A 14,073-nucleotide genomic window follows, 5' to 3' on the forward strand; every position below is an offset into this window, starting at 1 on the left:
GCAGTCATCTGGCATTTTGACTTGATGCTGTGTTCATATTGGTCAATGTGAGATGCAACTTGTTATAATAGCTTTTGACGGCAATGTTAAACATTTTAAACCGACTGTAGCTAACCGTAACATTGTACTTCTGGACGCTGTCACAAGCTGAATATTTTATATAGAAACAGTGCTGTGTCTGCGTGCTTCATTCAATATCTGTCGCGGTGGACCAGTGGCTATGGTCTTGGCTACTGCCGAACATCGCGGGGTCGATCCCGGCGGTCGCATTTTGGTGGAAGCAAAATGGTAGAGGTGTACTGTACATGAGTGCACATCAAAGAGCACCATGCAGATGGTCTGAGATTTCCGGAGCCCTCCACTACTTCGTTTCTCATAAATGTATTGTGGTTTTGGGACATAAAACCCCAGATATTATTTGCTTCATTCCACTGACCAGTCTTTGTATGCTGTTTTCACTGAATATTCTTGGCTGTGACAGTTGTGACAGAGACAATAATGCAAAAGAGCTTCTGCACTAATATTTTGAAGCACTTTGATGAGGAATAATACCTGCAGGTCATATTAATGTTGTGTTTTCCCATTTTTGTCTAATACATAGGAACTAGTAGCGTAGCCCAGAAAGTTTTCTTGGAGAGGGAGGGGGTATTCCAGTAGGCTTCATCAATATTTGTGCATGTTTCTATGTGTGTGTATTTATGTGCATACAAATCTGAATTTTTTGGGGGGTGAGGGTGGGGGGGGGGACTCTATTTTGTCTATGCCTGTGTGGGACATTTAAGTGCTAGCATGTTTATCAAGACTTATATTATGATAGAAAAGTGTATAGGTAGTGCACACGAGGGTGCATCTTCAGGTGATTTACTTTTCTGGAGGTAAATATTTTTGCCACAGGAAGGAATATAATACTTATTGATTTAAGGTCACAGCACCTGTGCCATGTGTCAATCTTGTTTACGCCTCGAACCAGTCGGTGTTTATTCCTCCCTGTGGTAAGTAATTTTTTTCTGTCGTGAATTTGTTTGTAAATAATGTATCAGCCACCTATAGAAAGTTTAGATTGTTCAGTTAAAATTTTTAGCAGTATGTGGCCCCCAAGAGATACGATTAGTTTGTGATGTAATGTGGTTAGATAATGTGAATACTGCAATTTTAAGCAGTACATTTGGGTATTAAAACACTCTGGATTTTTAATTCTACTTCTCTTTGATCATGTATAGTTTTAATGTTGTCTGTACTTACTGCTATTGTACTTTTAGAATGTTGGGTGTTCTGCAAAGGAACTAGCCAAAAAGAAAAAAAAGTCAAGGAGCATATGTTGCGGAAGCTGTGTGTTGCAATCAATGTCCTTAGGAAGCCTCAAGCAGACTGTATGTGTTGTATATGTTCATAATTTTCATGGATATTTAAGGTTTTAATTGTTAACTTTGTGGCCTCAGCATCAATATGAAAACCATAGAGCATGTTTTACACCATTATGCTATGTTAATGCTTGTATAGATTATCCTGTGCTTTAAATAAACCCAGGAAAACTTTTGTTAAACCATTATTGCCTTTGAATTGCACACAAAATTAACATTGTTTATCAAAGGATTTTGCAGTGGCAACATATTGCAAAATATTAAAAATGATTTTTGGATTGCATTTGGCAAATGTGATATTGATATTTTTACCATAATTTTGATGAAATACAGATAATTGTTGCCAAATAATAACACAAATTTCTGTAAAGAGAGTCACAAAGCCACAAGGCTCTGCATTCTTTTATAACTAGTTTAATATGACCTGAGGCACATAATGTGTATTGATGCATAGTATTCCACATTTCTGTGAACAAGAGGTCTCTTGAAGCAAAACCAAAGCCAGTATATTTTTGGTATATTGAGTGAGTGGTTTTGTTTTGATGTCTGTGCCTTTCAGCTTATGTGGAAGTGGTAATTTTGTTACAGGTGATGCCTGGTGTTAATGCCGTGTTAAAGCATATGCGGGAATTCTCGGACTGTGTCAGAAAGGGTGCATGGAAGGGTTACACAGGGAAATCCATCACTGATGTTGTGAATATCGGAATTGGAGGCTCCGACCTTGTAAGTGCTTCTAGAACTTTCATAACTGATACTCGATTTTGCGGAGTGAATAATTATTCTTATAACATTTGCAGTTTTTTTTTTCTTCTGCATGGTCTTGCATGATAACTTGGGGTGTGTCATTTTATTCATTCAAAAATTTGTTTACATTGAGCCCTTATCACATCATATATCCCGAGTTTTGTTTGTAAATTGTTACAGGGTCCTCACATGGTGACTGAGGCACTGAGACCCTACCAGTCTGGTCCAAATGTTCATTTTGTCTCCAACATTGATGGCACACACCTTGCAACGACCCTGAAAAACCTTAGTGCCGAGACGACTCTGTTCATCATTGCATCAAAGGCAAGAGTTGTTGGAGTTGCATTCTTTGTAAAACTATAATGAAACAGCTGCAGAAATAATAATGTCTTGTGTTTATTTTGTAGACCTTTACCACCCAAGAAACTATCACAAATGCTCATTCAGCAAAGGACTGGCTGATGAATCATACCAAGAATGTAAGAAACCATAACATCTTGTAATTGCACTTGTTTAAATGCTCCAAGTGCTGTTTCATGTTGCAGATAGTTGTTGATTTGTGCAATTGTTGTCATTTCAGCCAGCTGATATTGCAAAGCACTTCGTGGCGCTTTCAACAAATGAACCTAAAGTGAAGGAATTTGGTATTGATGAGAAAAATATGTTTGAGTTTTGGGATGTAAGTACTACTGTGCATATGTTGCTTTGCCTGTGTTAAATTCAACACATTTTTTGCTGTTACAGTGGGTTGGCGGCAGATATTCGCTCTGGTCAGCTATTGGACTTTCCATTGCCCTTTTTGTTGGTAAGAATTAGGAGTTTAGTCACTTTCATAAATGTAAAGAAGCTGAAAAAAATAAGTTCTCCAGGTTTAGAGCAGGCGCAAAATTGGGAATGTGCAAATTAAAGCAAATTAGAGAATACTAAGCAGTATTGTTCAGAAGGAGCACTTCCACATTACACAATTTTCAATGAATGTCACAGTGCTCAAGTGAAGGTGACTGTGGTGCTTATCACACTTCGGCCTCTATTTGTGCTTTAATTCAGGTATGGACAACTTTGAGAAGCTGCTCAGTGGCGCTTACTTTATGGATCAACATTTCCTGAACGCTCCCGTGGAGAAAAATGTAAGTGTTATTATCTGCTTTTAGCTGGAAAGAGGATAAAATTAATTACTAGGAGCTCTTCTAGTAGGTTTCATACTGTTGCTTGGTATGCATAGAATATAACGAGTTGTAGCTTGCAAGCTCATTTTGAGTGAAAAGAAGCATGACCAGTGAACAAATTAAAGTGCAAATTTAACTTGCAGTATAGTGTGCCTGCCTGCTGTCCTTTTGTGTTTATGTGGCCATTTCACTTCTCAGTGCCTGCCATCTCTGCAAAGTGCCAATCACATATATACTTTTATTTGGTACTTCTACTTGTCATAAATAAGACCCAAGGTACAAGGAAGAAAAAATTGACAAGTTATATACAATATGTACAATAGAATAACTGTATTGTAATGAAATTCATTAAATTTACAGTAGAAAGAACCAGAAGTTGTGAATTCTATCAGCCAGCTGCAGTTCACTCCACTCATGCACACTTTTAAAAAAAATAGAATTTTAAATACTTTTGCAATGAAACCTGTAGATTAAGTATGTCTTTCGGCCACACTTCATAACCGTAGCTGAATCATGCCATGGCTCGTGTCTGAAACGGTTATGCTGCATGCGTGGTGGAAAAGCAGTAAAATAATATAAGGAATATATTCCTCGATGTCTTGAAGTTTTATTCTAGTAAAAGTATAAAAAAAGGCTCGTCTTGCATGTCTTTGAATTGCCATAAATTTGAGTGCACTTTCAGTGTTTTTTTCAGGCAGTAGAACTTTTTATAATGTTAGCTGAGACTTGACCTTATAATAAAGAATCGTGCTTTCAGATACCAATAATCCTTGCTGTGCTTGGATTCTGGTACTACAACCTTTTTGGTGCAGAGAGCCATGCCCTTTTGCCTTATGATCAGGTATGCAAAGAATAAATGACCTATATTTTTTTTATTGCATCTCCGAATTCCTTTGAGTTGCGACTTACATTAAATCAATACTGAATGTACTGTAGTACAAGAAAACTATCTACTAGCAAAAGCTCCGAGCAACCTTTCTTTATATTTACATCATAATTGCTGGAAATAATATCCCTGGTGGAGTTACCTGGCTGAGCTAGCACGGTCTCCAGTACCATTCAACTTTTGCCACTTTTAGATCGTAATAAAGTTATCACTCACTCAATACTCTACTCACTCAACATTTTACTCACTTGCTCATTCTACTTTCCTAGAATTCGTCGTGTGTTCTCATTAATGTTGTGCTTAAAAAAATTATTGGTCGCCTGCCAGCTCGTAAAAAAAAAGTTGTGTGCTTCGAGACTCCAGCAAGCAAAAAAAAAAATGTTCCACACTCGCCATCATGGCTACTAGCAGTGCTGACTAACGCTCCCAGGTTTAAATGCACGTGTATACCCCAGTACGTGGACAGGGGGGATGACTGCCATTGTAGCTCAGTTGTTAGAGCATCGTACACATTCGAAGGTTGCAGCCAACAGTCCCAGTCAGTGGAATCTTATTTTTTTTTGTCACCTTTAATTTGGTTACATTTCCATAATTTCTATCAATAACATCTACTATACTTTTTTGTCTGCTCTCATTAAAGGGGCCCTGCGAGAAAAATTTAACGTGTTGTTCATATTGTTTCTTCTCGAACTTCCGAGTGTGCTGATAATGTTGTGCAAAGTGTGATGCCAAAAACAAAGCTGTTTTAATTTTAATTCTACGGAGAAACCACACTGTCTTAGGACTAGAGTGACACACAGTGGCCGTTTTTGTGATCAGAAGTGATGACATCTGCCATGTGTTTTGATTAGTTCGACGTGACAAGTCATGTGTAGTACTCATAGGGTCCCAGATAGTCCACACTATTGTTTGCTAAAAATTGTAAAAGCACTTTTTATACTTCCTCAAATACAAAGGTATGTTTTCAAATATGAAAATGTGATAACGATTGCAAAATGATGCTAGGAGTGCTGCACAACAGCTGCCACGAGGTGAGAAGTCTGGTTCATCTTTCTAAGACGTGCGCCGTGATTGGAAAAGGCCTTTGATGTCACTGTGAGAGTGAAATGTGAAAGGAAATTTTTTTATTCTAATTATCTGCTGGGGTTTTGAACTTTGAAAACTAACTTTCGTTACTGCTTACCAGTTTTGATAATTCTTTAGTTTATCTCGGTATGCAGCCCTACATGAATTCCAGTGCTGCAGCGAAAAAGTGTTGCTGGGCCCCTTTAATGTTGTACTTAAGCAATAAAAAAAATGAGCAAAAATTCTTCCCTTCTTTCATTCATTGCCCTCTTAGGGGGCCGTGGGCTCAACATACAAAACTTGTGATATCTGCGCAAAATATAACAATAAAACTTGACCTTGATTTTATTCTTTTTTTAAAATAAACCTATGATGGTGAAATTAATGACTACTGTTTTCAGAGTATAACTTATGAATCTCGCTGATTCATTTTCACTTTAGTGTTTCTTTAAAGACCATCAGCTTGTCAAATTCAGTTCAGAGCCTTCCACACTAATGGTGTCTCTCATAAACCACTGTGCAAGTTTAGGTTTTTGGACATTGAAGTCTACTTAAGTGTAGCTGAAGCCATCTGAATAGTACTATCTGATGTTATAAAAACTGATTATGGGGGTATAACATAGCACTTATCGATGCAGCAACATTAAATAGACCCATAAAAATGAGAGAGTCGTGAATCTGTTGCTTTCAGGAGCATTAATAGCTACAATAAAAGTGTGGTGGCCTATCAGAAGCAGGGTACACTGTCAATCCCAGTGTGCATAACGTTAGCATAGTGGAACAGTTATTGCAGCATTGTGAGAAGCGGGTGAGCTCCAGTTTTTTTTTTTTTTTTTTTTTGAAGAGAGATTTTGTGTTAAGCTTATAATATATAGGATATGTGAAGTTTAGGCCTGTACGAATTGCGAGTTTTAGGCTTCGAAGCAAATTTGTAGTGAGTAGTGATTCGGTTTGAACAAGTTAGAATCGAATTTTAATAGTATATACAGCGTGTCTCAGCTATCGATAGCCAGAGTTTAAAAATATGCTGACATGTTGCATGTTGCCGATTGTTGCCTGGAGTGAGTCGGACCGTTATTTGTGTTCTGATTAACTGTTTGAGGGAATGAAAATGGGTCATAAATTTCAGTGAGACAGTTGTAGATCGGCTTGCAAAATGTCCAATCAGACAGTTTCAAACTTCATATTTGTTTATTGTTAGTGTCTTTCTGCTAAGTGCAAATGCTCACGAAATGAGAAAAGTACCACCATGTGACAAGTCGGCTCGCGCATCGTTGCACATAATGATTCTAGTGCTCCTTAATGTTCTTTGTACAAATGACGACAACGTCTGCCCGATTGTGCTGTCTCGACAGGATCGAGACTATGGTGATGGCTTTGCCATGAATTCGTCGTGCTATCGGCCACAAGAATGGTAACCGCTGCGACATCTTATCGCTGTCATGAACCGGTGAGGGAAGTGTATTGTTCGTATGCAGAGCACTAGAGAGCACCAGAATCGCGGCATGCCAGTAGGTTCGTCACATATTTTTTTGTATTTGGGGGGCATTTGTAGTTAGCCGAAAAATGCTAATAATTAACAGACATAAAGTTCGAAACTGCCAAATCAGATGTTTTTCAAACCGATCTACAACTTTTTCAATGACCACCTTCATTCCTTCAAAAGTTGGCTAATTAAAGGAGCTAAATTAAACAACTAATTAGAACGCAATAGTCTTGCTCACTCCAGACAATGGTCAGCAAAGTGCATTTAGTCGCATCGTCATTGTGTGTGTCGGCATATTTTGAAAATCTGGCTGAACTTAGCTGGGGCACCCTATATAACATCTAATAAAAAAAAAATGAACATATTTTGTCATGACCCAGCTATCATGTGCAAATGTAATTCTTTTCCATTTAAAAGAAGTGCAAGCAACTTTTAATAGTATCAGGATTTAACTTTCAATAGAATACAAGTGATAACTTGTAAAAGTCGTTACATTTAAGGTTTACTTTACTTGAAGCATATAAGTTGGCATAACAATCCTAAGAAAAGACAGATCGATGCGAGGGTAATATATTCATTTAACCTTGGGTACTTGGATGCAATGTAGATTTTATTTTTTATTAGTGCCTTCACGGTGTAGCATCCCCACAGTACAGTGAAAACACCTGTATACGGGGTCACAGGCAGAATAATATACACCTATTCGTTCATTTAGAATACTTCAAAATTTTCATTAAATTAAATTAGAATAAAAGCAAACTAGAATACATTAATATTAATTTGGGTATACAAAGTGCTCGAATATTTGCAGTTGCCTAGCGAGATGCATATATAAAAGTACCAGTGACATTAACTTTGTTAATATAGTTATCTGTGTAGGTGTCTAATTCTGCCTTAATGAACTCCTCTGTTGGCTCTTGAGCACATTTGTTTCAGATTATAGATGCATAAATTCTAATAGGGAATATAAAAATGCATGTAGGCTTATTTATTTTACACTACCCACTGCAACCTGAAGATTGCCTCTGTTTTTGCAGTGCGAAAGTTCTTTGCCTTCAAAGTAGAAAAAAACTTGTGGCTTTTGATGAGGGATGTATTATCTATGGCAAAACAAGAGTGCCAGTTGTCAAACTTTTTTCGTGGAGTTGAATTTGTCAAGCATTTTGAGTTACGACCCTGAAGTGTCAGTCATCGCCTTTGCCTAAGAGCATCAGGTGGCCAAATCATAAGAATTCGCGTGCATGAAGACATAAAGTTTAATATCCCTACACATACCTGCCAAGTCTCCCCGGATTGGCCAGAAGGCTCCCGGATTTCGACCGTTTTTTTTGTTGTACGGTTGTCATGAAAATCTCCCGGAAGTCAAAATTTCTGTGCGTGATCTGGCCGCATTGACAAAAAAGCAGCACAATCCGCTCCAGGCTTTTCGGACCTACCCCATTTTATTATAAATAAGTATGAGAGGTGTTCATGTAAACGTACAGTATAATGTCAGTGATGCAAAACCGTGGCAGATAGGAACCCTTGAAATTCGCCAGCCAAATTTTACTATATTCATTGGCCTCAATATGAATGCTCCGAACTCGTTTTCTGATCGCGGCGGGTGATACGAAATTTAGTACGGAAACCGTCGTACGAAGGCCAAGAGCAGCGTACTCGGAGCTTCAGAAGTACGCGTGCGACTGGCATACGTACTGTCTTCTAAAGTGCGTGTGATTGTCGTTGCCACAACCACTGTGGATGAAACCGCGGTCGCTCTTGACACGATTATGTATGGCGACGACGTAACCGACAGAACCCCGAAAGTGTGCGCTCAACCAGTCAAAGCAATGCTGCTTTCCGCAAACTCTGCAAACAAAACTGCGACAGACGCTATCATAGATAGCATAAAATGACTTAATTTTGAAGGCGCGTGCGCAGCCAAGCACATGGGGATTGTGAAATGAACTACCGTTTGCCGCAACCGCCGTGCACAAAACCGCGGTCGCGGCGACGCGATAGCGATCTACGAACTCCGAGGGCACGCACCGGTAGGTTAAAGGCAATAAATACGCACAAAAATAAAAAAAGTTCGTTTCGCCGCAAGGGCGAAGCAATAAATGCGACAGCAACAACTTGGAATGTAATGCTGAGAACAGCAAGCAGATCGAAACGTCCAGCGCGCTGCTCACACTCAAATGACGCACGAAAACGATACTTGCAGATCGAGAGCAAACTGACAACGTTTATCGCTTGACACATAACGCGCTGTTTAAACAAAAACGATGCATGATACGTTATCACAGGTACAAATGAGTACAAACTAACAAGTGTCCGAGTTGTTATACCTCGCTGTGTATGAAAAGCGCGCTGTTTTTGCAAAAGGGGCTGATGCAGAGACCAAGGTGACTTATGTGGGCCGGCTTTCATTTCAGTGAAAGCCGAAGGCACACGATTCCCCCATCAAAGGATAAGCGCGCGTGCACAGGCATCCATCCACGGGGCAAAGTACACGCATGCGTCGGCGTATCGCGACGAGCTCGGCGCCGAGCGCGGGTGGCTTGTTTTTCTTTGCGTGTTCATATTTATAGATATGTTATACACATACTGTGAAGGACGGCAGCGGTGGCGATGGCAAAAAAAAAAACCATCCTGGACTGTCTATATAATTACTATCGCAATGAAAAGGGGCCAGACGCGTTTTGGCTTTCCTGTCAAAAGAAACTAGTAATGAGCAAAGCTTTGACCCGCGCTTTTGTGGCAGCCATCTGCGCCGTCCCATCCGTTCACGTGTGTCCCAGGAAGACACACGCGAGTTGTTTTGACTGAAATAGATTATGCTAGTTGTGTTGATCCTTTGAGACTCTCACCTTAGTGAAAAATACTCTCGTGTGTTTGGCCACTCCTAGCCACTATAAGACCGCAACGCTGATGGCGCTTGCGATTGAGACCCCCTTCCCACCCCCTTTTGTTTTTGTGATGTTTTTTGTTTTTATATACTTGTTTTTTGTGCCACTCATTGAAATGAAGAGCACTGGCTACAAAATTCTGTGATGGTGCGTCCTCTGTGTGACATCCTAGTAGGCAAGATTTATACTAGATTTATGCATAATATATTAAGGACTGGCCATATTAGTTCTGGCTCCAAGTTCTAACTAAACTACTAGGGTACGGGTGAATGAATTTACTGTTTTATTTTCTTGAATCTCTTAATTTTGTAGGCAATGTATTGTTATACATGTTTGTATGTCGTATACATTTGCAAATACCATCATCGCGACACTTGACTTAAAGATGTTGTTACTACTGTGTGCGTTTAATCTTCGGATATCTTGTCATTGTATTACCTTGCTTGTACAATGTTTGTATTTTCCACTCCTGTAATAACCCACGTGGAGGGTTGTAGGTATTCTGTAAGTAAAATAAAATAGTCGGATATAGAACCTGGAGCTGGTTTCTGAGGACTCCAGTAGAACTCTGTGTAGACTTTTCTTGTAGTCATTTTGTTCACCAATATTGTACAACTGTTATAAAATATTGTGCTACGATTATATAAATCAATAATTCTCTTGCCACATTAGTGCTTTCTTGGACGTATTTTATGTAAGCTTAGTAAAGTTAATGTTTTTGAAATTTCGGCTGTTATTTTGCATACTTCTAATGTAATCTCTTTTTTCAGTACATGAGCAAATTTGCAGCCTACTTCCAGCAAGGTGACATGGAATCTAACGGCAAATACATTACTCGGACTGGACAGAGAGTAGCATATACGACAGGACCCATTGTCTGGGGTGAACCAGGCACCAATGGCCAGCATGCTTTCTACCAACTCATTCATCAGGGTACGTAAGCGTTTGGTGAAAAATGGCATGTCACTGCACAAACATTCTCGTACAAACTTCACATACCTACAGAACAGCTAGTGAATGTAGTACGGCACTGCACACACATGGTTCAGAATGATTCCACAAAGATGCGGGTACCATATATTAAAAAGGCAGCACTTTTGGTCTCTCAGGAGCAGATCTCTGAAATTTTTTGCCCTGCCGATATCCTTCTTGTCATAGTTTTAAAATGTTTGTAATTGTCACCATGCACAATCACACAGCTGTGCGAGAAAGCCGGTATTTTGTCCATGCTATTTTTTTTCTAGTTTCTCATGGAGAGAAGTCACATTACTTCACTCTCTTCTTTGCTTGCCACACTTTGGCATGCCTACTATTAAATGTTGGACTAGTTTAAAAATTTCTAAGATTTTTTTTTTCTGTTCAAACATCGGTATGTAAGCTTACAAAGTGTCAGTCAGTCTCTACACAGATGGAAGTAGTACTTGCATCGTTATTACAAGTACAAATGATTTTTCAGTTTTGCACTCCCTCTATTGCTATTCACGTCATGATATTCTGCGATACAGAATAAAACTGCAGTGCCAGATTACTGGAGCTTTAGCGCTGGGACATAGGTTTTAGTGCTCAGCTGCTCACCCGAAGGTTGCGGGTTCGATCCCAGCCACAGCACTTTCATTTTGATGGAGGCGAAATGCTGGAGGTGCACGTTAAAAAACACCAGATGGTGGAAATCCCAGTGCAATAAACATTAGGTGTTTACACTCTGCCTGCTGCGATGGAAAATGTGTCCAGGTATGTTTGGAAGTAATACTTGTGCCAGTCTCTGTTGCGTGCAAGGCGCTGTGACATTGGGGCATGGAGGGACTGAAAGCACCAAACACTATCTGGTTATGCTGTAGGGTGAAGAGATATCACCCAAGTTCTTGCACCATGGTTAATATTCCAGAGTCTACTACTGCGTCACTCATAATTATATTGTGGTTTTGGGATGTAAAAGCCCACAAATTATTATTGAAGCCTCAGTCTTTGCAAAAATGAATTCCTTTCTTTTTTCTTTAGGCACTCGCATGATTCCCTGCGACTTCATTGCACCGATAAAAACTCACAACCCAATCAGTCATGGAATTCATCATGAGGCAAGTTTATCTGTCTGCTTTACCCTTGTGGGAAAAGAGTTGTGAACGTTGAATTATATGGCACAGCGGTGTTCAGTCATCGGATAGCCACAGATACTGAAATTTCTGTGCATTGTGCTGCTTATGCAGCCAAGTACAGGCCATGCTTGGAAAAGTTTGTTTTATATGTACTGGCTGCAAAGTAACTTTTTCAAGTGACGCTTGTACAGTTAAGCTCTGCTACAACGAAACTGACGGGGTGCAAAAAAAATTTCGTTGTAGTGAAATAAAAAAAATATAGCTGATCTGAGCTAGCAAAACAAATAAACGTTTATTCTCAAAATTCATAAAGTGTCCGCTGCTTCCTATTTTTACCCAACAGTGTCACAACGTGATTCTCACCCATGCATAGCGAGGCCATGGTGAAAAGCACGCTGAAACAACGCCTAAAACTGCCTTCATGAACGAACCAAACAGTTGCATTAACACGTTAACATCAGCAGCTGTCCGCCGTCAACGTGTATCCTACAACGCCGTGATGGAGGCAGGGTATCGTGGAGCGGCAACTTCTATACCGTTTTCATCATCTATCACTCGTGGCTAGCTGATTTTGTTAATGCGAACAAACAGCCACCCTGATTAGTTACCACACTGGCCAAGCGGGAACATAATGATAAGCATTGGAAAAGGCATCGTTCCACGGTTGCACCTAGCAGCTGCGTGAAGGAAATCATGAACTGAGCGACTGAGCTTCAGCTTAGGATCATCTGCAGCTCAAAAGCAAGCCAGTGGCTTGCTTTTACTGCAAGCCAGTGGCAAAAGCAGGGCAGTCTCATTGCCATCGCGGTCAAGCAGTGGCGGCACCCATGCTTGCTGAACAGCGGTAGTTTCTGGTAGTGCCAACGCGTGTTTTAGACTTCGTTGACGCATTGTCAGGCTCTGAAAATGCATTGAAATGTTAAAGATTGGGTTCAGCGCATAGCTATAAGAAAAGTATCTGAGCCTGGAATTGCATCGTGAAATTTCATTGAAGCGAAACGACTGAAGAACAAGTGTTCATTGTGGCAACAATATTTATGCATTGACTCCTATGGACTGCTGACGGGGAATTATGAATTTTTCGTTGTAGCGGCAATTTCGTTGAAGTGGCGTTTGTTGTAGCGGAGTTCGACTGTATTCACTGACGTGTGAAGCTGGTGATTGGGGTGTTCCAAAAAGCCATCCTTACCCACAAAAACCTGATCACCCACAGCTGGTGCACACAAATAAAAAGGGGAAGAGGTCGAATTAGGGTGCCCCTGCCCGAAAAGAGGGGCCTTCACTTCTAGGCCACACCCCCATGCTTTCACATTGAGAACTGAAAGCATACCAAGGCATTCTACTGATGATGCGAAAAACAAATGGGAAGCAGTACATTTGCTATGGGAACTTCATTGAAATGTTTCGTGTTCGTGAACTAAAATCGATCTCTTGTACTTAATTAACGTGGATCAGAAATTGCACATTTCAGGAAAACTTGAATGTCGAGAAAATGGAATTCTGAACCAGGGTTACCATCACCGCATGATAGTCCTTTTGTTGTTGGTCTGTTTAGAAGGCTGATGAATGATGAAAAAAATGTGAAAGGCTGATTAGCCCGGAAACAGTATTTCAGGGACTGCTGTTACCTCTAATGAAACTACACGCTTACGTTGAAAGTGAACATTGTGCTCTGCTACCCATTGTAAAACTAAATGCTTATGTTTGAAGGGAGCATTGTGCAATGTGAAGAAAATAAAAAATAAAAATGCCCATCCTAAACTTCACTTGCCCCCCATTTCTTGATATAAGGTCTTCCAAATTTTTATAAACCTGTGACCCATATCATTTTGCTTACAGGTATAAATACCAGCCTCTTCATCGTTCTGTGAAGAAATGTGGGGCGCCATTATCCTCACTTTTCTTTTTCTCTCTCTTTAAAGATTTTGTTGTCAAACTTCCTTGCTCAGCCAGAGGCTCTCATGAAAGGCAAAACTGAAAAAGAAGCCAGGGCTGAGTTGGAAAAATCTGGAATGAATAAAGATTTGCTTGAGAAAATTCTTCCACACAAGGTAAGTTTGCCTAACAGCCATGAAAGAGTTTTTGTTCAACAAATTATTGGAAGTGCTAAAATATATCTAGACAAAAATACTGTGTTTTGGAAATTAAAAGAAAACTTACTTTCAGTAATTGTGACATTTTGTCAAATTGCACTATCCAGTAGCAACATTCACTGATGAGGGGTGATAATACAGTTGAACCCAGTTCAACTGTATACCATCTGAAACTACACTGCTTGTAACAGTATACCTGCTAATAAAAATTAGAAGCTGCTGCATTTACTTTTGATTTTTTTTATGAAAGAACTCGCTTTCTACAATTCTCCCATGCAGCAATATTTATTA

At 39.7% G+C, this 14,073-nt stretch overlaps 1 protein-coding gene across 3 annotated transcripts in view; it reads left to right on the forward strand.

The window, feature by feature from the left end:
• Window positions 1–14,073, forward strand: part of Pgi (glucose-6-phosphate isomerase) — a 31,218-nt gene that overhangs the window by 6,407 nt on the left and 10,738 nt on the right. For all 3 annotated transcript variants that reach the window (XM_075877471.1, XM_075877470.1, XM_037427579.2), the window contains exons 3-12: window positions 1,950–2,084; window positions 2,286–2,429; window positions 2,513–2,584; window positions 2,686–2,784; window positions 2,850–2,910; window positions 3,153–3,232; window positions 4,029–4,112; window positions 10,367–10,529; window positions 11,595–11,671; window positions 13,612–13,740. In XM_075877471.1, the coding sequence (XP_075733586.1) occupies window positions 1,950–2,084; window positions 2,286–2,429; window positions 2,513–2,584; window positions 2,686–2,784; window positions 2,850–2,910; window positions 3,153–3,232; window positions 4,029–4,112; window positions 10,367–10,529; window positions 11,595–11,671; window positions 13,612–13,740 (1,044 nt within the window). The remainder of the gene's footprint in view (window positions 1–1,949; window positions 2,085–2,285; window positions 2,430–2,512; window positions 2,585–2,685; window positions 2,785–2,849; window positions 2,911–3,152; window positions 3,233–4,028; window positions 4,113–10,366; window positions 10,530–11,594; window positions 11,672–13,611; window positions 13,741–14,073) is intronic.

Source organism: Rhipicephalus microplus, chromosome X (genome assembly GCF_043290135.1).
Source record: "Rhipicephalus microplus isolate Deutch F79 chromosome X, USDA_Rmic, whole genome shotgun sequence".
In the NCBI taxonomy this organism is placed as follows: Eukaryota; Metazoa; Arthropoda; class Arachnida; order Ixodida; family Ixodidae; genus Rhipicephalus; species Rhipicephalus microplus.